The sequence below is a fragment of the Mytilus edulis genome, chromosome 3 (genome assembly GCF_963676685.1).
Source record: "Mytilus edulis chromosome 3, xbMytEdul2.2, whole genome shotgun sequence".
Classification (NCBI taxonomy): domain Eukaryota; kingdom Metazoa; phylum Mollusca; class Bivalvia; order Mytilida; family Mytilidae; genus Mytilus; species Mytilus edulis.
Window position 1 is genome coordinate 57,561,750 of NC_092346.1, and position 26,055 is coordinate 57,587,804.

Here is a 26,055-nt window from a genome sequence, read left to right on the forward strand (position 1 = left end):
AATAATCTGACCAAAGAGCAGAAACCAATCCATGGCCACCACTGCAAGAGATGGAGAGTTATCTCATTGGCACTCATACCACATCTCCTTAGATTTACAAGCAGGCTAATAGTAAATTCTTGGTAGATTGTAGAATAATGTAGATATCTGTAATATTGAATTGTACAATGTTATAAAAACTAAAAAGACCATTGTTTCTGTTATGTAGCTTAGTAGAAATGAGTTAATAAGATGGAATCATCATCAGATGACACAACAGAAACCAAGAGTAGCAATGATAATAGCACATTATCTGTTATAGAAGTTATAGATGAGACATTACATCTGGGTGAAAATGACAAAAGATATGGGTTCTCTATCATGGGAGGAGTGGATGAAGGGTTTTGCCCCAGGATTGAGGATATTGCTGAAGGCAAGTACATCTGTGTTGCTCAAGTATATGGACTAGAAACTTAAACTTGATTTAAAAGTATGAGATACTACTCAAAATATATTAATATATATGTTAACTTATTAAGCTATTGGTGTTAAAAATTAAATAAAAATTGTGGTATAGAACAAAATTTTTGTTTACAAAAAAAATATTTCAGGAAACATTGTTTTTCCCCTGTCCCCTCCCCACACACAAGCACCATACAGTTGAAAGGGGAAATAATCCCTCCCTCCATAACAGTCCCAATGCTGAAAAAGGGGGAGTGCAATTGTCCCTGGCTCCTACATTACTGTTGTTCAAGATAGCTACTTTAGCAGATATTTTACCACTTTTCATCGCCTCATTCCCTCATAAGTTATCACTTGCTCTTTCATAAATTTTGGATATGCCATGCACATGAAAATTTTTATTAGTAATCCGTAAAGCTGTGAAATTTTACAAAAAAAACAAAACAAATTTCAATATTAGCCATTATCATGATTATGATGTGCCAATGATAATCAATTAAAAATTCACACTAAACATTTTATTCATTTAGATAATAATTGGTCTACACTTGATTGGTGTTTCTAATTTGAAAAGCCAGCAAAATCATTCAGCTATAATATCTATACAGTATTATTAAAACAAACACATCTATGGAACTACTAGTATATACAGTTCATTGAGTCTAAGACTTTTCTATACTTAAGGTGATTTAGATTATATCTATAGTATAGACACTTGTCTGCTGTTGCAGACCATATGTTGACCTCTAAATGTATTTTGGTCTTCTGTCTATATAGGTTGCTGCCTTATTGACATTTACCCCACACTTTATGACATTTATTTTTAATAAATCACAAAGATAAGGAAATATGTAATAGGATTGCCAACGAAACAACTATCATTCAAAGACAAAAAAATGGAAAAAAGTAAATAACTATTAGTGTTATTTTGTTAAAGCATTTCAGGAAAGTATCGAAGATATTTCATTGATATGGGCCGATTTATGAACCAACAAGTTAAACTTTTGTTGATGTCATTCACATGATAAATCAGAAGGTTATGGCGTCCAAATTTTACTGGTACTGCATAAAAATGAAAGATTGTAGCGATAAAATATCAATGTTATATCATCAACGATTATTCCAAAATAGGACCTAAATCCAGTCAAACTAAGTCGTCAATATTTAAATTTGAAATGTACGATAGTGACTTATGTTTAATAAAACATTCTCATTTGCTTGGTCCACCCTTAATGATTACCAATACATATATAAGTTAAGCCAGTGCTCATTTCAAGCATGAAAACTACTGATTGAATTATTTTGAAACATTTTTATGCCCCACCTACAATAGTAGAGGGGCATTATGTTTTCTGGTCTGTGGCTCCGTTGGTCCGTCCGTCCGTCCGTCTGTGGTTCCGTTCGTCCGTCCAGGTTAAAGTTTTCATCACTTGGCGTCCGGCGGCGTCCGGCGTCCGTCGTCGTTAACTTTTACAAAAATCTTCTCCTCTGAAACTGCTGGGCCAAATTTAACCAAACATGGCCAAAATCATTATTAGGGTATCTAGTTTTAAAATTGTGTCCGGTGACCCGCCCAACCAACCAAGATGGCTGCCATGGCTAAAAATAGAACATAGGGGTAAAATGCAGTTTTTGGCTTATAACTCAAAAACCAAAGCATTTAGAGCAAATCTAACATGGGGTAAAATTGTTTATCAGGTCAAGATCTATCTGCCCTGAAATTTTGAGATGAATCGGACAACCCGTTGATAGGTTGCTGCCCCTGAATTGGTAATTTTAAGGAAATTTTGCTGTTTTTGGTTATTATCTTGAATATTATTATAGATAGAGATAAACTGTAAACAGCAAAAATGTTAAGCAAAGTAAGATCTACAAATAAGTCAACATGACCAAAATGGTCTGTTGACCCCTTTAGGAGTTATTGCCCTTTATAGTCAATTTTTAACCATTTTTCGTAAATCTTAGTTATCTTTTACAAAAATCTTCTCCTCTGAAACTACTGGACCAAATTAAACCAAACTTGGCCACAATCTTCATTCAGGTAATTAGTTTAAAAATTGTGTTCGGTGACCCTCCCAACCGACAAAGATGGCCGCCATGGCTAAAAATAGAACATAGGGTTAAAATGCAGTTTTTGGCTTATCACTCAAAAACCAAAGCATTTAGAGCAAATCTGACGTGTGGTAAAATTGTTTATCAGGTCAAGATCTATCCGCCCTGAAATTTTGAGATGAATCGGACAACCCGTTGATAGGTTGCTGCCCCTGAATTGGTAATTTTAAGGAAATTTTGCTGTTTTTGGTTATTATCTTGAATATTATTATAGATAGAGATAAACTGTAAACAGCAAAAATGTTCAGCAAAGTTAGATCTACAAATAAGTCAAATGACCAAAATGGTCTGTTGACCCCTTTAGGAGTTATTGCCCTTTATAGTCAATTTTTAACCATTTTTCGTAAATCTTAGTTATCTTTTACAAAAATCTTCTCCTCTGAAACTGCTGGGCAAAATTAAACCAAACTTGGCCACAATCATCATTCGGGTATCTTGTTTAAAAATTGTGTTCGGTGACCTGGCCAACCAACCAAGATGGCCGCCATGACTAAAAATAGAACTTAGGGGTAAAATGCAGTTTTTGGCTTATCACTCAAAAACCAAAGCATTTAGAGCAAATCTGACATGTGGTAAAATTGTTTATCAGGTCTAGATCTATCTGCAACAACAAAAGAGAGTTTTTCACGACCTCAGCTGGCTATACAACCCTTGCACAATCAACTGAATTTTGCAGAAATCATTAATAGGATAGATTGCCCTTATATGATAATTTTTTATTACCTTTTTGGTTTTTTTGGCAAAGGGGGAGCGGGGGGGGTTGCGCAACAACAAAACAACTTCACAACTTTCTCATTACTTTGCATTTCTCGTTAGATAAATTTTACAAAATTCTCCCCTGAAACAACTGTCAAATTTAAACAAACTTGGTTTAAATCACCACTAGGATATCCAGGGACCACTGTGTATGATGACCCTGCCTGCCCACATGGCTGAAATAAAACATAGGTTTCAAACGCACTTTTTAGTATTATATCTCTGAAACTAAACGACAGTACAACAGTTGCATTTATCATGCATCAATTGTAAATAAAAATATCAGGTGAGCGACACAGGGTCCTTGGACCCTCTAGTTTTTACAAAATACCAATTGACAAAATTGTTTTATCTGCTTGGAAAAATACATTTGGTAAAACATGTAAATCAATTAAACGACAAACGACTTGCATTGATGGCAACAGTTTAAGAAGTTCTATTACATGTAAATGATTAATATTTAATTCTTTATATCTACTTGTATTATGATTTATTACTGTCCGGAATGCTTATATGAAATGAATATTCCCCATGAAAGTTGTTTGTTTTGCAGACTACATATATTTGAATTATGATTGAACTGATTTTCCTCAAATATTACACCTGATCAGCTTTTTCATTACAATAGTGTGATTGACAATTATGTATTCTTTACCAACAAAATCTTTTGCTTATTACAACTCTGGGGTTGTATGTATTTATATAACATATTTAAATGGTCTTATAACTAGACAGAATTTTATGCTTTTGATCTATGTAAGATCCATCATGATATAGGAAAACAATTAAAGAAACAACTATGTATCATTTATACTAAAAAGAAAAAAAAAATATTTTGCAACTATAAATGTTTATTTTGGAAATACATGTAGATATAATTTTGTTTATTTATGTAATACAGTGTTCACACTATAAAAATTAACCAGGTTTGGGATTTTCCCTGTCAGAAAAAATAGAAATGTAAGCACCAAAATTGTAACCTTCATCCTTCCACTATATATATATTTACATATTTTTTTTCTTCACAGATGCATTATATTAAAGTCTGAATTATTTTTTGCTGCACTATTGGCCACTTTGGGGAGTTCGATCACCATCAAAAACCATCAACCACTTTCCGTATTTTCGAATAATGTCACATTATCCAAATTGAACCCATTTTCGCCCAAAAAGGCAATAGAGATGATATAGGTTTCATCGTTCATCAACATGCAGGTTTTTTAACAAAGATTTATACAATTATATATCCCTCTTTATATTATTCGTAACCTAGTAAATACAGGAACTAGACGTCTGTCAAAATATGAGGTCATTTGATATATGATGTCACAGACAAAGGCGTATTTATGTAAACGTCACTATAGGAACAACCTCATATTAACTTCACTTTGCATTCACATCAAGAAGTGAGGAAGTTAACTTGAGTTTGCCCCACATTAACCCCACCTTAGATGAGGGGTAATTTTGATCCGTGTTCGCCCCGGTTTAAGGCGTTCACACTACCTAAATTTAACCTGGATTGATTAATTCAGGTCGACCCGGTTTAAAAGGGCATAGTGTGAACGGGGTATTAGATATTTTCATCAAATAATGTATCAAGTCACTATCAACCACTGTAATTCAATGTGCACTGAACATTGCTGTTTACCCTTGTGCACTCATTGTGTTAGTGGATGCGAGTGATTAATATTAAAAAAACATGACAGTTATATAGTTCAGTGGTTCATATTATTGCTGTGATGTAACTAATATATCATTTTGATCCCTGTTACATAATTGCTTGGCTGATAAGAGTGGGACATTTGGAGACAGCTAACAGCATTATTCTGTGTGTTCTTTGATAATGTCTAGAGGATTTAATAATGGTTCATAAATTCTAATGTTTAAATTTATTCTATACTTGAATATGATATTCCTTTTAGTGCAGCAATTTTCATATTATGCATTTGTTTAGAATCAGGAACTATTTTATCACTATTGTCTTTCAAGTTTTGCTGTAGAAATCTTTACTAATATCGGCCATACAATATTCAATATAATTGGCCTTTCACTTGCTTATTATCTTAATTGATAGCGATGTTACAGGTTTTCTGCAGTTGCTATTCTTCTTGAAATAATTACTTTGGTTATTTTATTTTCTGGTTAGACAAGACATTCTGCCAATACTATTTTATATAAGAAATGTGTGATCATTTCTTCCAGATGGATAGAACATAACTAAATCTGACCTTTGAAAAGTTATTTTTGTAACAGCTACCAAGTAGATACTCTACTCTATCCATTCCATTTCATTAACTCAATGACATAAATATGTGATTTGTTTGTTGATTTTGCTTTAAAATCCATTTGAAAGATTTCAGGCCTATTCATGATGAGAACAAACAAACAAATGTCCTTGGTATTTCTTACATCAACTGAATAAGTTTTAGTTTTTGTCAATCACTTAAAATCATTTATATCACTAAGAGCTGTGGAATTTACATAGAATAATCCTTGTTGTGTAAAACAATTTCATTTCTAACACTGCTTAGTCAACTTCTTCAGGTTGCTCGTCTTTGATGTAACTTTTTGAAATATGCAGGCACATGTTAGTCAGTTTGTCAGCATGCAGAAACTAGAAATTTGGCTCTTTTGAAGCTTTTATCTAGGCTTTTGTATATATATACAAGTCTTAATTGAAAACAACTTTCTAACCTACATGTATGATTGCATTGGATATATATATATATACTTTTATTAAAATTCATGCCAAAGTTTATAGCGATAGGTATTACTCAACTGAGCTTGCTGTGTCTATGCTTGGTTGCTTGAATTTATTTACATATGATACCAAATTAATTCACAAAAAAAGAAATGTCATTGTTGCTTCAATTTATAAAGGTAACCCCTATTATAAAATAAAATGTCTTATATGTGCTGTAGATTTCTGACACACTTTGATTTTATAAGGCATATGTTTCATTTATATAAAAAAAAAAAAAAACAATAGTTCTCTTAAATTTTTTTTTACCATAGAATTTTATCTACCAACATCCATTTCTCTCTGTCAGTTTATCCGTGTCATATGTAGCTACAGTACTACAAAGTCTTAATCATTTGTGATACTATGGATTCATTAATTGCAACATTAAATTCTAATTTGTGTGGATATGGTTGAGTTCTTAGTTACTCAATAGAATTACAGATTTTCAATTGCACTTACTAGAACCATGAAACTTTATAGTACAATAAAATGGCTAATTAGTTTTGAATCATGATGATCATACAATGAAAATTTATAGTTTGAGATAATCATTTGATCAATTCAATTAGGAATGTTTATTGTTACTGTTATGGGGTGTATATTTTATTCAATAAGTTGAAAACCTCACAGTAAAGTTCCAAGTCTGGTTTTAATTTTTTCGTTTTCTGGTTTATGCCAAGACTGTAGTCTTTAGTCTGTCTGTCCCTTCTTATGGTAAAATTTGTGTGTAGGTTAAGTTAAAGTTTTGGTTTAAAGTACTTTGTAGTCACATCAATTTTAAACTTTTAAAATACACATTTTCATTATTAAAAAGTATTTGTTATTCATACCAAATTACGACTTTAACTCAGATTTCACTGAAATGGTGCGAATGGGCATGTTTCCTTTGGAGGTATATCCTTGACGTTAATATTTCATTAATCTTGAAGTCATCAAATATCAACTTATTTTATACAGTAAATTTGAGGTAAAAAAATAGCTAAATAAAATTCATTTATGAATACACTCTCAACGGTTCCTATATACTGTACAAAAATGTTTGCAACAATTTATCTACTTGATGGAAATAAAGTGAAAAAGTGAATATAGCTATAGGACCAAATTATATTGATCAGCTTTAATTTTATAACATAGTTACTTCATTCCTAAGAACAATATTTATTTCAAAAATTGTTACAAGAAATTCAAATCCATCACTTTATTGAAAATAACTTAAATGACTGTCCCACAGACAAAAAAATAACAGATATTTCTAGTGTAGGACGATGCAACACTTGCAGAAGAATGAGTAAATTCTGATGTATTGTGACTCTTTATTAGCTTTATTACGGCTTAGCTATATTTTCCGCATGAGCAGTTTGGCCTAATCCAATGGCCCATTATAGTTGGCATTACTTCTCATTGTGACTGACAGATCTATCAATCAGACGAATTGATTTATTTTCCCTTTTCTGCTCAGTATCAATCAGTTTATGATGAAAGAAATATAAGAAAAAACATGTGATTTGATATTTATCAACGATTTGTTTCTATTATCCTATTGTTGATTCATTAGGACAGCTCGTATTTGCCATTTGGGATCACAGTGAGATATTCTAGAATAGTTTTATTAACAAAGTCATTTTGGATTATGATGACAAAATGTAAAGACTCTTATAGAATACTGATGGGACACATTCTCTATGATGATGGAATTAACTGGCTATGTTATCTTACTTGTACAAACTATAGATGATGAAATGAAGTTATACGGTGAGTTCATTAAAAGACGTACTCCGTCCATTATTGACGATGTTAAGAATATAGCCAAGGAAATGAAGTGGCTTAAGGGAATTCTTTTTAACAACAGTTAGATGTTTGATCTTTATCTCCTCAAATTATGTAATTCTTGAAGAGTTTAAAAGCTTTTAAAATAATTTCTCATTAATTTTTCGAAAAATGTTTTAAAAAAAGGAATAAAGTTGCATGTGCTTGGATTTCCATGTAAATTGTATTGACAGTTGTTTATTATGAAATTATAAAAGCTGTTACGATGAATTAAGTCAAAAGTGACAAAGAGATATTAAATTATTAAAGTCTTAGAATGCAACTTAGGGATAGTAGTAGCTGGATGATGTTCCATTAGCGTAAGGTTTATTGAGTTTAATATTCTATCTGCATTTGCTTTTCCAAGTCATTAATTTTTGCTTAATAACAAATAGAGAAACACTTTTTCTGGAGGTTTTGATTGTTTTTGCCATTTTTGTTTTTCTACTTTACAACCAAAAAGACAATTGTAATTTTGAGAATTATTTCTTTTACACAAAGTTACTAATTTGCATTTTTATATCCAAATAATTAAGTTTTTAAAATATTATATTAAGGATATCTGTGTGATAAAGCATGTTTCTTGGATAGCTAAGTTTGGAAAGCACAGGCACTTGTTTCTATCCATGAGAATTAAAAGACCCACTATCAATGTAAATATTCTTTGATAGTGGGTCTTCCTATGGTACCTGTGTTGGAAAGCCAAAAATATTAATAGTATGAGAGCATATATGCAATACAACCTAAAACAGTGTATATTGTAAGTTCAAATCTCCAAGGGGATAAAATAGCAACTTTAGTTTTGGAATGGTAACATATTCATGAATTTAACATTTACATACAAATTATATCCTAAACCATGCCATTGCTGTTTCCTTACTAATTGTACAAATAGTTTCAATTAAAAAAACTTTTTTTTTCTCAATTGAAAATTAACCATGAAAATCCATTGTCACATATTATTGTCATTTTTGTTTACCTTGTCATCTTTTTAAATTAAAAGATTTAATCAAATTTAGAATTTTTATTACATAATCCCAGACAAGAACTTTTTTATAATCAGAGAATTTATACTACAAAATGTACTGAAAGTAAAAAAATATCTGAAATTTTTATTTTTTTTATTTTTCAATACATGTAGACTTTAAATGTTGTATTTGCCTTAAAACTAATCATGATAAAAAAAAAACTATCATGATCTCCTCCTCACTTAGAGAGAGGCTTTTTTTCAATTTCACGAAGAGATAATATCCAATTTAAATATTGAAAATGTCCATCTAGGTTAATATATCTCACTGTTACTCTTTTTAGTTTTAAGACATGCATATGGATTCATACATTGAAGTGATGTGTCTGGTGGGTCTCATTTGGGTCTAAGCGTGCCATGGGATTACCGATTTTTTGGTAAGCGTGACACTTGTAAGTCAAATTATTATGCCATGAAAACTGGGAAATGAAGTCTAGCAGGACACAGGAAATTACAAAAAAATGAGATAGCTTATGTACATAGTGTAATACAGGAATCTGAAAAACAGTAAGTGGGATCCGGGATCAGAACCCCCCCCCCATGTCTGGAAAATTGACATTCAGATTTGTTTTTTAAATAGTGTTAACGGAATACAGACTGGAAAAATCTTAATTTTCTATTCAGTTGCATACAAAATAATCTAAATCTGAGATTATCGAAAAAGTTCATAAAAGTACAACCACCATATTGACATTTTGAAGTTGATTGACCTTCTAAGATCTTCTAGGGCAACCTTTGATTTCTATGGCCATTTAGACAGTCTGCATTCAGAAACTTTGATTACAGACATTTAAATTGATTTTAAGAGTCTGACCATGTGAAATAAGAATAGGTCAGTTTACCAATACATTTATTATACTTGGCACTGGTTTGAGTAATGTAAATGTTCATATTAGTTCAGATACTTGGCACTGGTTTGAGTAATGTAAATGTTCATATTAGTTCAGATACTTGGCACTGGTTTGAGTAATGTAAATGTTCATATTAGTTCAGATACTTGGCACTGGTTTGAGTAATGTAAATGTTCATATTAGTTCAGATACTTGGCACTGGTTTGAGTAATGTAAATGTTCATATTAGTTCAGATACTTGGCACTGGTTTGAGTAATGTAAATGTTCATATTAGTTCAGATACTTGGCACTGGTTTGAGTAATGTAAATGTTCATATTAGTTCAGATACTTGGCACTGGTTTGAGTAATGTAAATGTTCATATTAGTTCAGATACTTGGCACTGGTTTGAGTAATGTAAATGTTCATATTAGTTCAGATACTTGGCACTGGTTTGAGTAATGTAAATGTTCATATTAGTTCAGATACTTGGCACTGGTTTGAGTAATGTAAATGTTCATATTAGTTCAGATACTTGGCACTGGTTTGAGTAATGTAAATGTTCATATTAGTTCAGATACTAACATACAAACAGTGGAAGGAGATACTGGAAATTCTGAAATTTTTGCTTGCTTTTATTATTATTGAAATATATGGACTGAAATGGCAACTATAAAAAAAAATCACACAAAATTTTAATTTACAGTTCCAGAGGCAGATAAAGGGAGGTGACAGGGTGTCCTCCCCTTTTGTAGGATTTTTTTTCATTATTATATAGGGAATTATTGAAGCGTGTGTGGCACAGACCCTGTCTTAGGCAGTCAGTGGGCCCCTTATGATAATTCTGGATCCCCCACTGCGTTTTAAGGAGGACTATAATATAAAAAATGGTTGATTATATAGGGAATCACTGAAGCGTGACAGGAAGGGGGACCCTCTTAGGCAGCCGGTGGGACCCCACTTATGAAAAATTCTAGATCCGGCACTGATAATTGCAATAACCAACATAATTCCTTTAGAATAGGTTACAGAGAAAATTTCAAGATTTCAGACCAATGTGTTGTTGGGCGTTGTCACAGCATATATAGTAATCATTATCACTCATCCAGTGTTGATGTTGGACCTCATCAATAATAACTCAAAAACAAACAATGGGGATTTCAAGCAAATTAATGCAAATGCTAAATTATTAATTTTGTTGAAAGTTAATAATTGAGTGCAGATTTCATGTAGTGAATGATTTATGGAAAATAATTGACAGATGTTGAATTGCATTGCAGATATACCTTGGAGAATCTGACCCTATGCCATAAGAAATTAATATAAAACTGTTTACTTGTTTTTGATTTAATATCCATTTCATTTCATACAAATTTAAATTGCTAAAAGGATGCAATAAGAAGAGTTTCTCGCCTACGCTTTCAATACGTCAGAAAAAGGATGCATTAAGAAGAGTTTCCCACCAACCCTTATGATATGAACAGGCTGTCAACCAAATTTGTATCTCTAACCAATTGACTAAATGGTCTATTTGCACTATTTTATTTTAGCTCATCTGACTGAATTGTCAAGAGAGCTTTTCTCATCATTTTTGGTCAATTGTCTTCCCTAAGCTTTTTTGAAATCTTCTCTTTTTGAAACTACTTGGCCTTTATAGGAATCTAACTTAGTCACACTCATCCTTGGGGAATCTAGTTTTCAATTTGTGTTACAGTGACTTGACTGTTAGTGTTGCTCTCCACCAATTGCAACTCATTCAAAATTTTGACCAAATTGCAATTTGTTTTATAAAATCAAATTGTTCAACTGGTCAGAAATTTGAACCAACTGCTGTAGAAAACCACAGCCAAGTCATGAAAGTGCAAGGTGATAAAATAAAACATACTTACAATCCTATAAGACTTTAACTCCACTTTAATGATGTTGTGACAAAATTAGTTTATCAGTTTGTATAGTTATATTATATTCATTTCCATGCTGAAGGGGAACTGTTTATTTTGAAATGCTATTAAATTGTCCAAACTAAGCTTTCATATAGTTTTTCTTTCTAAAAGTATTCTATATTTATAAAAATCAGACATTATGTGAATTAAAACATTTCATATTCAGTAAAATATGTGTAAAATTGCAATTAAGAGATACATGTAACTGTATTGTATTTGAAGCTTTAAGGACGCCCATCGGTAGTTTTACTGTCGCAAATTTAGTTTACCTGGCGACGCGGAGCGGAGACAGGTAAACGGGTATTTGCGACAGTAAAACTACCGATGGACGTCCGCAAAGCTTCAAATACAATACAGTTATCTCTATTCTAATGCAAAACAAGTTTATAATATATTTCAATCATTATTTTAGTGTAAAAATGTTCATTAAAGAAAATTCCGCGAAAACATGTTATGTTCTTTGGTCCCTATACTAGGTGACGTCATAGGTATGCTTCCGGCGTCAAACATAAACACCGGCCGTTTTTGGCTTCTTTGCCGCTTCAGAATGTAATAAAATTTGATAAAAAGAAGATTTTTAGGCGCAACAAGTGACTTTTTTGTTTATGATTGTAGAAATAACATGTCAATACATTCCGAAATTCAAAATGTCGGCTTCTTTAGTCACAGACAAGGAGATAGAGAATTTTACGCTGGCTGTTATCCAATCAGAACAATTGTTACAAAATAATTGCATTAGAATATATGTTTGTAGGAAGTTTCCATGGGGGAGATAATAACTTTTCTTTCAAAAAGTCTTTATTCAAAAGAATAATATTTTAGGTTATCTCCCCTAAAAACTTATCAATAGCATATTGTTATTTCACACATATTTTACTGAATATATGATGTTTTATTTAAAATGATATCTGATTCTTATAAATATAGAATACTTTTAGAAAGAAAAACTATATGAAAGCTTTGTTTGGACAATTTTATAGCAATTCAAAATAAACAGTTCCTCTTCAGCATGGAAATGACTATAATATAACTATACAAACTGATAAACTAATTTTGTCACAACATCATTAAAGTGGAGTTAAAGTCTTATAGGATTGTAAGTATGTTTTATTTTATCACCTTGCACTTTCACATTTTGACTGAACAATTTGTTCAATATTCTGACCAGTTGAACAATTTGGTTTAATAAAACAAATTGCAATTTGGTCAAAATTTTGAATGAGTTGCAATTGGTGGAGAGCAACACTAACAGTCAAGTCACTGTAGATGATCTCAATTGCCAACCATCATGACTGACATGGCTAAAAACATAGAGCAAAGGGGTAAAATGTTATTTTTATCTTTAATCTTTTAGCCTATTATAGATAGAGAAAATCTGACAGGACCAAAAAAGACTGTCAAGTTGAAGTTTTCCTTCTGTTTCATTACATTTAAACGGTCATAAATATATATATAGATATAGCAAAATGTGTTATGAGTGCCAAATATATGACTTCTTATTAAAGTTATTGTCTTTAAATGATGAATTTAAATTTTTTTTTTCATTTTTGCCTTTTATCATGAAAACAATAATAGATAGAGAGAAACTTATAATCCAAAATGATCAACAAGACATGATCTACAATTCAGACAATTACATCAAAATTGTCAGTCACATATTTATTGGAGTTATTGCCCTTTTAAAAATAAATATTTACAATGTTTTGCAGGTTTTTTTTATTATCTTGTTAATAGATGGAAACTTTAAATAGCAAAACTAATCAGCAAGGCAAGATATCCAAATAATGCAACATGGCTGAAATCATCAGATGACTACTTATAGAAGCTATGGCCACTTTTTTTCAATCCCTTTTTACCTATTATCTTGAAAACTACAATTCAGAAACAGAAACTTTAAAAATCCAAAAGATCAGCAGGACAAGATCTACAAATATGTCAAGTGATTGAAATAGGTAGTTTACCCATTATGGAGTTATTGCCCTTTAATGATGATTTTTATCAAAAAGTGGATATTGTTGAAGATGCAAATGAGTAACACAGGCTCTTTGAGCCTCTAGTTTGAGTTGTGTTATACTTCAACATCTTTATCCACCACACTGCATTGTTTTACAGCTTATCATTATCCTGCTTCCAAGAAAGTTTTTTTTTTCAATTAATATACAATGCTTTTATAAGTCTCTCTTTGACATATGAATTTTAATTTTCCATTTTGGTATCTTTCTGTTTATTTATAATGTTTAAAGTTTGTTACACTTTCATTTAACAAACAATTCTCACAGTCTAAAAGTACTGAAAAGCAGGAAAGTTTAATAGTCTTACTCTTCATGTCATAGACAAGAGTCCATACTGTTTGGTAAGCCTGAAATAGCACAAAGTTTTTAGGAAATTAATTTTTAAAAAAATGGCCAAAAATTAATAATTTTGGAAAGATTCCTTAATCAGGAGTGAGTTTTTGAATCAATAAAACATATGCTTGTTTCAAAGATGTTTTGTAAGTACTCCCATATTGATTAAATCAGTCTTATTTCAACATTAATCAAAATTAAAACAAAAATTAACAATAACGATCAAAGCAGAAAAAATTGGTTATTCCATTTAATTGTTATATTACAGAATACCAAAACAGTATATAAACTACTATAAATATAAATAATACTTTATCAAGTGATTAATCAGTTGGTTATCATTGTATGCCATCTTTCATTCTTTAGATCGTCATATAAAAAGGTTATAAATAGTTTACCAAGAGAAAAAAACCTGAAAGGATGTAGAAGTGCTATGTCCATGGTGAGTTATTGCCAAAATTCTTAATAAGAAAGAAATTTTATTCCAAATAAATAAAATTATTATAATTGACAACATATACTTCAAAATTGAACAAAATTAATGCAATTCAATCTGTCTCCCTTGTGTAAATTAAAAACCTGTAGATGGTTTAAAATAGTAAAACCAGGGACAAGTAACAAGTTTAAATCTAAAAATATTTTATCAGTATCAAACTGCATCTCAAAGCACTCTTTTTTAAATAACAATTATAATTCGTATGATTAACAAAGATATGAGATATTAACCAAAAAGACAGCAACCCAATGATAATCAAAACCAAAAAGACATCTAGAGATCAACGCATGGTCCTTATCAATAGGTAAGTTTATACAAAATTTCAAGCTTTAAACGCATGTTGGTTGATTTCAAAATTCCCATTGCACTCATATGATCATATTTGGTTCAAAATAAAACAAAATATGATCAGGTGTTTCTATAGAGATTTGTTGGTATACCAAATGCTTTGTCAATAATATGTGACCTTGAAATAACTCATTTCAGGTGAGGGGAATGCTTTTTGTCTTAAGATATATTAACTCAAAGAAAATTAAAAGATTCTACAAACATTTCAAATCTGTTAGATCTATCATTTTGTAGGATGTCATATATTTGAGCATTGAACATGTAAAAGTTGTCCGATTCAAGTGTTATTTTATTTTTTTCATGCAGTTAGCTCCTATATATGGCACCATTTGTGTTTTCCTTTTTGAGTACATACATTTGAATTTCACAAGCTGTTTTTAACTATGAAAAGCTTTCAGCATCGTGGCAATTGGACATGCATTTAATTCACTGAGTAAGAAGATTTGGTTTCAAGATTTCAATCACAGACAATTCAATTTACTGATATGAAAAATTCTTCCAAATTTCCAATAACCATTTAACATTATAAACTATCAGAGAGAGCGAGTTGAAGGTGAAGTCTGGTAATCAGGTCGGACTTGTGGCAACATGGTTACATTTAGCAATAAGGATTTTGATTAGATTGTGTAAATTGCTGGAAAGTCTTTGCACAATTATTGACAAACCAACTGGCAGCTGGATTTTCTTTTTATTGTCTATTTAGCTGTAAAAGAATGACCTTGTTAGATGATGTGACAGATTATACAGTTGGGTGACAAAAGTATCTAAAGAAATCTTTGATGATGTGTTTTTTATTGAGGATCTTAGCATAAATCTATATGCTAGTGGGTTTCTAACATCCAAACCAATTAAGATAGAGAGATTCAAGTGTTATTTTATTTTTATCAAATGAATCAAAATTAGAAATATTGTAAATTTTCTTTAATTTTTATGAAAGAATGTTAAACCATGACCAAAAAACGTTGGAATGGTAACATAACAAATAACATATTTTCAGGGAGCAATTATATTCTTCTTTATTATATATACTGGTTGACATTTGGAAATTCATGCTTTCTGTTTTAAGAAAGCAAAAACTAAATATGATAAACTTTAAAGATATAAGTACTTTTGGAAGGAATTTTTTATTTATCACTTTAATAATGTAAAAAGTAAATAAAAGGTTATAAAACTACCAGTTAATTGGTTTTCAATATTAACCAGTTTAGTTATCTCCCCCTGAATAAGGTTTAATGAAAATCTTCAATAATTCAGTGTAACTTTAAAATATGTTGTTGGTAAAAATATGGATAAGAGGCATTTTATTCAGCTCATGAATTTCTGTCTGAAAAAATAATAATAAATTTGTAGTTTCATCTACATGCTAACAATAAAAAGTACAAATGAGCAATATATTCAAGATCTTCATTTTGATGCTCACCTTAGCAATTTCAACATAAGCATCAATGAATTTAAGCTTACATTCTATAAAACTTTTTTTTGTTTTTTAAACTCACATTGATCAGCTTATCATAGCTTTTTAATAAATCCAATTTGATGAATCTATTTTTCCCCAACCAGTTTTTATTTGATTTGTATAAAAAGCCGATTGAAAATCTCTGCAAAATTTTTAAATATCTCAATTTTGTTTCTCTCGGTAACAACCTATTTTGCATTTGGTTTGATTTCATGATAAAAAAAATTTAAAGAACTTTTAAAAATTGATTTCAACATATCCAAAAATTGGAAAAACAACAATGCAATACGGAAACATTGAGTTGTGATACATGTACTCTTAATTTAAGTAAAGATTAAAGACTATCCATACAAGGCCAGGTTTGGTATTGATCATCATTGTAATAGGTCAGATTATCTATATCTTTATTGTGACGCCTCAGGTGATTCTTAGGTTTACAATCTAAAGAAGATCTGGTAAACCCCCTTGAACTATCTGTTGGGCCAAAAGATGTAATTCAACCTAATCATGCTTATGTTACTTCGTATCTATTGGGAACATGAAATATAAGAAGAATTTCATGACAGTGTGCTGTTTGCAAATCCACTTTTTTTTCAAACATTGAAGGTTTTATTAGAAAAATTACAGGCAGAAAGTATGATGGTCAGGATTTCACCAAATGTGATTTTAGTGCTGGTGGCTAGTAGTTCGAACCGTTGTCTTTGCAAAATAATCAGGAAAAATTGTGTAAGTCAAACATTTCATGAAATAAAAAATTATAGTTGAATTCAATGCATGTTGGAATTGTAAATAATATAAAATATATAGAATATTATTTTTACTTGTTTAATCTCTTATGGTATATGCTTTAAAATAAGCAATTATATAATAAACTACTAAATTCAATACTTCCCATTGCTCAGTTTTTGCAAACATTTCATTTAATGTTATAAGTTAAGGCATTTTGTAAAATGCCTGAAAAATTAATAAATTATTTTTAAAATATTTAAAGCCTGAATCTCATAGGCATTTTTGAAAACTGCTCAATTTTTCAGGAATTCTACAAAATGCTTGTAACATCTATATTTCAAAAATAGAAGAACATCCCTATGCATTTCATACATTTCATATTTATAATATAAACAGCCATTCAAATTTTATATTCATAGTCTTTTATAATTTTACAGGAGTTTTTTATTTGTATTTATAAATATGAACATGTTTAACATGTATAAAGGTTGGGCATTGATTCTTAGAATATTTACAAGTAATTAAAGTTAGTTTATTTTTGCTTGTAATAATCTATTTCACCAAGTGCAGGAATCACATTAATGAATTTCACATTATTGCCCACTATTGGGAATTTTCAATGATAAATGCATGTATTAAACTCAGAAGCAGTACAGGCTGACATCTCCTGCTTACCTAAGTGCACAAAATAATAATGATGAGGGTTGGACAAACAATTCTGTTCAGAAAATAATAAATTTCCAATGATTCTGCCAGCAGGAAGTATATTGATAGAATGCATCTGAGTACAGTTATTTTGATTGATATGTCTATTAGACTTTCATCAGGTGTAACAAAGTACCTGTCACACAAAAATAAATATTGTTTTATTTCCCCAGGGTCCCCTGCTAACAGTTCGGAGCTGGAAATCGGAGATGAGATCATGAGCATTAATGGGAAGAACTTGACCAATTGTTCTCACCTGGATATCATCAATCACATTCACAAGGTATAATTCATACTGTTATTACAGGTAGATGATTAGAAAATGATCAGCTGATTTATTTTTGGAGATTTAATTAAAAATTTGAGAGGGAAATCAATCTTCAACTGACTTGATTACCAGAGGTAATCAGTTTTGTCTGGAAATAATGAAGAATTAATTCAAATGCAGTTTGATGACAATAATATCAGCTAAACAAATCAAAATATTGAAGAAAACAGTCAGGACATGCAGCAGATATATATACCCAGTTAGTATGTCAACCTGGCAATTTAGTAAATAAATAATCAATCAATTTAGAATACAAATCTTCTGTTCCTTCTTTGCATACAAGGATCTGACAAGACTTCCTTCTACTTATAACATCAGCCAATGAAATTCCTGCTACACATTTTTGAAGATGTGCATGATATTATGACAAAACCAGAGTATCCGAAAAGGTCTTAAACAGAAAGTAGAGCAGATATCATTTTCAGATCCTTGTAAGCAAAAAATGATACAGGACTTTTATTTAAATCTGATTGATTAATAATTACATAAGATGGTCCTAGACCACAATTATTTTGTAGTGCATTTCTTTTAGAACATAAATGAAAATAAAAAAATCTCACCTGTGTTTCTCAAAGAAACTTTTACAGTGTGTTGTACTACTTTTGGTACAAATCACATCAAAATTATAAAAAACTTCATTGGCTCTAACTCAAAATATGGACAATTTTATGTTTAGGGCGTCTTGAAATCTTTTGACAGCTTCCGAAGTGCTAATTTTAAACCTTTTTCAGCTGGACCAAATCACTACTTTCCTTTAAAATTCTGGACCCAAATTTTTTTACAGTGTAATTTCACCCCCCTACTTGCAATTTGAGGCATTAAACATGGAGAAATAAATTTTGAAGGGGTATAAAAATTAATGGCAAGTAACCCACTGTCAACACTAGGGACTATATTTGTGGACAACGAAAATCAAGGGCCGACAATTGTGGCCTCGGACCAGATGTTTGTTTCATACGGGTTTTTTAATTTTTGGCTAGCAGCAGTCTCATGTCATTCTGAAATTAACATTCATTTTAAAATGAATAGTATTAGTCATGATATAAGTTTGAGATGCTTCTTTTAGTAATTTCATAATGTATAGCTCATATTTTTAGAATGAATCGCTTCCCTGCTTCATACAAAATGTACTTTGGTCAAACCTTTTACACCCCACTGAATTTTCAAAAAGAATAAAATTGAGAATGGAAATGGGGAATGTGTCAAAGAGACAACAACCTGACCATAGAACAGACAACAGCAGAAGGTCACCAGACACCAATAGGTCTTCAATGCAGCGAGAAATTCCCGCACCGGGAGGAGTCCTTCAGCTGGCTCATAAACAAATATATATACCAGTTCAGTGATAATGAATGCCAAACTAAACTCCAAATTATACACAAGAAACTAAAATTAAAAATAATACAAGACTAACAAAGGCCATTAAGGCTCCTGACTTGGGACAGGCATTTAATTTTTAAATAGTAGGCAAACAATGAAAAGTCGTAGAAAAGATATATCACTACATCCTTCAACATCCTACATTGGAAATAATGTGAATCAAACTAATTGTGTATTGCAGATTAATCAAATGGAATGCTTAATAATAAATTTTTCAATTTGGACTATCCAGGCTAATTCAACATATGTGATCCTTTAGTAATAGATTAATTGATTTGGTCTTGAAATACATATGTTGTTATTTAATTCAGTCTGGATTCTTATAATCAGACTCTTCCTTCTTCATGAAGGGTGCCAATTATATTATAACTCATTAGAGCCAAACGAATCTGAGCCTCTTCATTAAGAGGTCAATCTGATCTAACGTTAAGTAATGATTTGTAAGATTGCATGTATTGTATAACATACAAATTTCAAAACCTTAATGCCAGCAAAAGAGTTTGGCTTTAACTTTATGATTCTGTGGTAACAGTTATAATACATGAAAAGGGATAACAGGAATACATATTCCAACACTCTGCACATTATAAGATTTCTACACCATACTTCTTGTATAGTCACACCTTTAATAAAATTGAGAATGAAAATGGGGAATGTGTCAAAGAGACAAAAACTCGACCACTGAGCAGACAACAGCCAAAGGCCACCAATGGGTCTTCAATGCAATGAGAAACTCCCACACCCAAAAGAGTCCTTCAGCTGGCCCCTTAACAATATGTATACTAGTTCAGTGATAAAGGACATCATACTAAACTTTGAAATTATACACAAGAAACTAAAATTAAAAATCATACATCTCAACCCTTCCCCTAAACTGGGACAGTCGTATAACAATACAACATAAGAATGAATTATAAAAGTCAGTTGAAAAAGGCTTAACTCATTAGATGGACAAATATACAAGTGGACATGGTAAACCTGTTTTTTGAGATCTCAACCCTCCCCCTATACCTCTAGCCAATGTAGAAAAAATAAACACACAACAATACCCACAGTAAAACTCAGTTTAAGAGAAGTCTGAGTCCAATGTCATAATAGGTAACAAAAGAACCTAAACAAAACAACAATAATACATAAATTCAAAGGACTACAAGCAGTTACTGGCATGCCAGCTACAGGACTCAATTAAACTGATTAAAAGGTTTGTCTTCATCATATGAATATCAAGCACAGTGGCGTAGCTTGCATGTATGCTCAGATGCTCAAGCATCCACATCAATTTGACAAAAACATTTTTTTTTTTAATACAGTGAAACCTAGGTAAACCGAACCCTGATAAAACCAAATTTCAGTTTAAACCGAGAATAGCTTCCAATCATTTCCGAAGCCGTATGCGTGGTTTTTCCTCTATGTAAACAAGATGGATAAAAAAAATCTGAAACATCATATCCTAATATTGTTTTCTTTGCCACGAAAGACGACGACTCTATTTGTAATGAAGTGTTTTTATTCCAGGACTCACGAATACCCTTTTCCATCTAGGTACAAATAGTAATGTTGTTTTCAATAAAAGATCGGAGATCCAATGTCCCCCGCATCCAAGATACATTTTTATGTACAAGAGGGCAAAACTAAACAAAGCACTTTTTATTTTTTTTAAATTTATATCTCGAGAGCTCCCAGACAAATACAATGAGATTTGCATTTATAATTTATATTTCCAAGGGGCATATATTGGTTAAAAATATTTGATCAGGATTTATACTCGCATGTGTGAAAGACATTGCTGCATGATGATATACGTTTCACAAAAATCTGGCAAGAATTGTACAAATGACAGCGCTAACAAGACTGGACGGACGGACGCCCGGCATTTCCATATCCTCTCGCAGCAATGAGTTAAGACAAGGAATCAAAACCCCCATTGGGAGGCCGCAGTCAAATTCCAGGAAAGGAGAGGTGTCACTTTGGTTCCTATTACATTAAATATTTCTGAATTTAATGACGGTAGTATTGTTCTGTTGGAAATATAATGTATACTGGTGGGTATTTTGAAATTAAACGAAAATCTAACCAGTATCGAATTCTAGGGGAATACACTGACATGCATACAGAAAAAAAATAATTTTCTGCATAAAAACGTCCCAAAATTTTAAGTTCGCATCCACATCGTTCCAACTCTGGCTACGCCACTGAAGCACAGTCTCTCCTGTTAGTGGTTTTGTATTATACCATAATAAAATATATGAGAAGAATATAACACCTTTAAATATGGTTATCAGCAGAGAACCTTGAACAATAGACAAAGATAACCTCTGTCTGTCTGTCTGTCTGTCTGTCTGTCTGTCTGTCTGTCTGTCTGTCTGTCTGTCTGTCTGTCTGTCTGTCTGTCTGTCTGTCTGTCTGTCTGTCTGTCTGTCTGTCTGTCTGTCTGTCTGTCTGTCTGTCTGTCTGTCTGTCTGTCTGTCTGTCTGTCTGTCTGTCTGTCTGTCTGTCTGTCTGTCTGTCTGTCTGTCTGTCTGTCTGTCTGTCTGTCTGTCTGTCTGTCTGTCTGTCTGTCTGTCTGTCTGTCTGTCTGTCTGTCTGTCTGTCTGTCTGTCTGTCTGTCTGTCTGTCTGTCTGTCTGTCTGTCTGTCTGTCTGTCTGTCTGTCTGTCTGTCTGTCTGTCTGTCTGTCTGTCTGTCTGTCTGTGGTTAGGGTTTTGATTTTGATTTATAAATTATTAGAAGGTTGGGGATACCAAAAACAGAACATGGCCATGATGACAAGCAATTGAATTGAAATAATAAATTACACTCAAAATACATTAATACAATATGAAAAAAGTATATGAAGGACCAATACACCAACTTGGAGTTTGTCTGCCAAGAAGGATATAAAAAAAATACTGTAAATGCATGGTGACAGTAACAACAGGAAACAATGAATGTAAATGGGCTATGAAACAGATTAAGGTAAAATTTTGCATACTGCTTTGGCTCATTGATTTATTACTGAAAAATGAAAAAAAATCATATATCTATTTTATCTTGAATTATGAGTGATTGAAATATTTCAAAATACATTAACAACTGTATAGAAAGCACATAAATTCAGTGAAAAACAGTTTTAAATTGGTACTGGCTACGGTTACATGGAAATGTAACAATAATAAAATTAATATTGTTACATTGGAGACTAAATGCCGGAATGCATGGTTGGGTAAGGACCTGATTAATTATGAATGTAACAATAATTATTGAGGTTATGGTTACATTGCGTTATTGTTACACGAAAAGCAGCAATGTACGATGGGACTATAGTAATATGTACTAAATAATAAAAGTTGAAAACATTTATTTTATATTTACAATACATACAATTATAACATACAATTATTTTTATTTTTATTTACAATGACATTTTCTACATATCCAGTAAGTGGTTTTTGGAGCATGTTAAAGTCAAACACGTTTTTTATGAATCCACCATTTAAACACCATTTGTTGAATAATAATATTTATTATTTATCATTATTACAAGTATTATTTAGTTACAATATGAAAGAATTAAGCAACAAAACTAGAGAAGATTTAAGTTTCATAAATCTAGCGTACATTGCTGTTTTTCATGTATCAATAACGCAATAATTATTGTTACATTCGTATTTAATTGGTCCCTTACCCAACTTTGCACTCTGGCAATTAGTCTCCATGTAACCGTAGCCAGTGCCTTTTAAATTTGTCTTATATTCATCAAATTTCAAATACAGATTTTTCTGAACTATATGTAAATTGTTGATACATAAATTCCCATTGTGATGGTGTAAAATAATTACAGGGTCACAGACACAGGCACTTTTTTCTATCTACTGGAAGCTTCCCATGGATAGATAGAAACAAGTGCCTGTGGTTATGGACTTTATTTTAACAGTATATATCAATCAAACTGGTGTTGTATGTGAAAAGATGCAACAAAACGTCCAAATAATTGTAACTTTGTCGCATTGTATGCCATATCACTTTTTTGAAACATAGTAATACAAGGTGTGCTGCTTTTTTATGTGGATCTCATTAGGGTCTAAGTGCACAAGCACTCGTTTCAGAATTTGTTTTTCCTATATACCTTTGTAAAGGTATATAGGAAATTTTTTTCTGAGACTAGTGCCTGTGTCTTAGTGTGATGCAGGACTGGCAATATTTTTGGTAAAACTGACACATGAAAGTCACATTAGGTGCAAAAACAGGACAAAAATTGGTCAAAAATTGGACATAACAATTGAAATTACATTGGAACTCTGTTCTTTTAATCAATTTGAGATTTGTGATAGAAATACAAATCTTCAGCTTAAGAAAAACTTGACCTAAGGGAGATAATCCAAATAAAAAAAGATAAAATTTCCAAAAAAATAACTAATGGAATATTCAGACAAGATAGCGTCCATTAACTTATAATAAATATTTACTTTATTTTGTTCTTTTGCCAACATTTTTTGTAACTTCGTATTTGAAACAATGATGTTTGTTTACATTTTCATTGCCGTAAGCGATCTAAATTGTGACCCAGATTACGAGCGGCCATCTTAAATAATTCACATAACTTTGGGTGATTAAAAAAGGTAATTTTCGTTAAATGCTATCGGATAATAATCTTGTTTAACATTCTGGTAAGATATCTTCCTTAGAATCCGACCGTTTATGATAGTAACTAACGAACTGACTTCTCTTTGAAATTGTTATCGTACTTCTGTTATTGTCGCACCTGTGAAGTTGACTTCCGCACAAAGTTAATCATCCTATTGTCTGCTTGTTTTGGTCAGTATGCTTTGATAATCAGGTTGAACGTGTGTTGATACATCTGCACATCGACTGCTGTTTATAAAACCTAGCTGTCTAAAATTAAAGTGGTAAGCCTGCGACTGTAGACATACGTTATTTTGCCTTGAAATAAAGGTGACATGTATTAATGTATAGTAAGTTAATAGAGTTTGAGAACAGTGCTGTCATACACGAATCCGTGTCCGTTCGCCCTGATTCACGTTCGCCCAGGGTTCATTCGTCCTGATATTTTTTTATTATTATTATTGTCTACTTCCATAATCATGATAATGTTTATTATTTGTACAGAGTATGATAAATATTGATGACAAAGTCGCTCAATATTTGTATTTCTGCAACCAGATAATCAGTTTCCGTTTTATTTGCATAGTAGAATACTTGAATACAATGTATTTATCTTTATTAATATATGCGTTATAACTGTTACAGTTTAAATAAGTCAATTTATGCAGTATAATATGGCGATAAAAGAACTTGTAAATTCTTTCCATGATTTACAATTCGTAAATGACTGTTTTTACTCATTTCAAACAGACTTATTTATCAAAACAAAACATTTTTATTATTTATCCAACAAAGATAAGTATTAAACACGCAGTGAGAATTATTATATCAATCATTGAACAATTAATACTCCAAAGTAAGCCATCAACTTTTAAATATTTCCATGTTTTTTCATTAATGTCAAGAATTCATACCATACAAATATCTGAATAAGTTTGATTAAACTTTTATGCCCTTAATATTAATATTTTGAAATAAAAGTATGCAGGGCGAACGGACTCTATGGGCGAACAAACTTAGGGCGAACATGCAATCCAGGCGAACGGTCCCGATACCGTCATACACAGAGATAATTTACCAGCCTAAATGATGCTGCAAAAAAAATCAGAATTTATAAGATAGCTATAGCAAAAGTCAAATTATTGTGCCGTGAAAATGGGAAATGGAGTCTAGCGGGACAAGGGAAATTACAAAAAATGAGAATTGCATGCGTACATACATGTAGTGTAAGCAGGATAGGGGAATCTAATAAAACAGTAAGCGGGATCCTGGATTAGAACCCCCAATGAGACCCCCTCTGATGTCAAGTGTCGCAGATTCCCAAATAGTCGAATAAGAAAATTTAGTGTTTTCCCTCTTATATAGCAACCATGTTGCAAGTTCCTTTTGTATATTCTTATACTGTTAATTATTATTTACAATCCCTCAATTGGATAATCTATTGCTAGTGCTAAAAAATAAACTTTTAATTTTACTTAGAATGGCACATATATATATGTACATGTATATAACAATAGAAAATGGAGCAATTTCTGCTGAAGAACATGAAAAAACATCCTTTATTTCTTTTCTTTTTTTTTAAAGTAAATAAATTTTAATTTTGGTAAATCAGCTTAGCACTATTCATCTTTTGGAAATACTGCTGATAAATATAAAATACTTCCAAGCTCTATTATTGTGTAATGCCTACTAATGGTTTCATTTAATAAAATCATAACTTGTATTAATTCTGTCATCATTTTATCAGATACAATGTGCAAACAGCATTTGCCTCTGAAATATCAGTCACTTGACATTGATAACTGTACATGTAGGTTGTGTTCTATATACATGTATATATATTCAATATGTTTTATATTCTAAATTATTTTTTCAGTGTATCAAGTCAAGATCTATTTCATTGCGAGTAAAAAGAAAGAAAGATCTCAACAATTTGAATGGTATGGTAACATATTTCTGTTGATTTTCACAATAATTTTATGCATAAATGATGACATTTATTTACAAGT

At 31.3% G+C, this 26,055-nt stretch overlaps 1 protein-coding gene across 14 annotated transcripts in view; it reads left to right on the plus strand.

Annotated features, from left to right (window-relative positions):
* Window positions 1-208: 208 nt before the first annotated feature.
* The window catches only part of LOC139514390 (protein PALS1-like), a 57,595-nt gene continuing 31,748 nt past the window's right edge, over window positions 209-26,055 (plus strand). For 3 of the 14 annotated variants that reach the window (XR_011662607.1, XM_071303563.1, XM_071303566.1), the window contains exons 1-2: window positions 23,937-24,042; window positions 25,923-25,986. Coding sequence is in view for 4 of the 14 variants with exons in the window: in XM_071303556.1 (XP_071159657.1) it covers window positions 232-412; window positions 17,911-18,020; window positions 25,923-25,986 (355 nt within the window). In the remaining 10 variants the exon portion in view is untranslated. Of the gene's footprint in view, window positions 413-7,701; window positions 7,805-17,910; window positions 18,021-23,936; window positions 24,091-24,164; window positions 24,331-25,922; window positions 25,987-26,055 lie in introns of those variants that run through there. The other 11 variants (XM_071303556.1, XM_071303557.1, XR_011662606.1 and 8 more) reach the window with 8 other exon arrangements.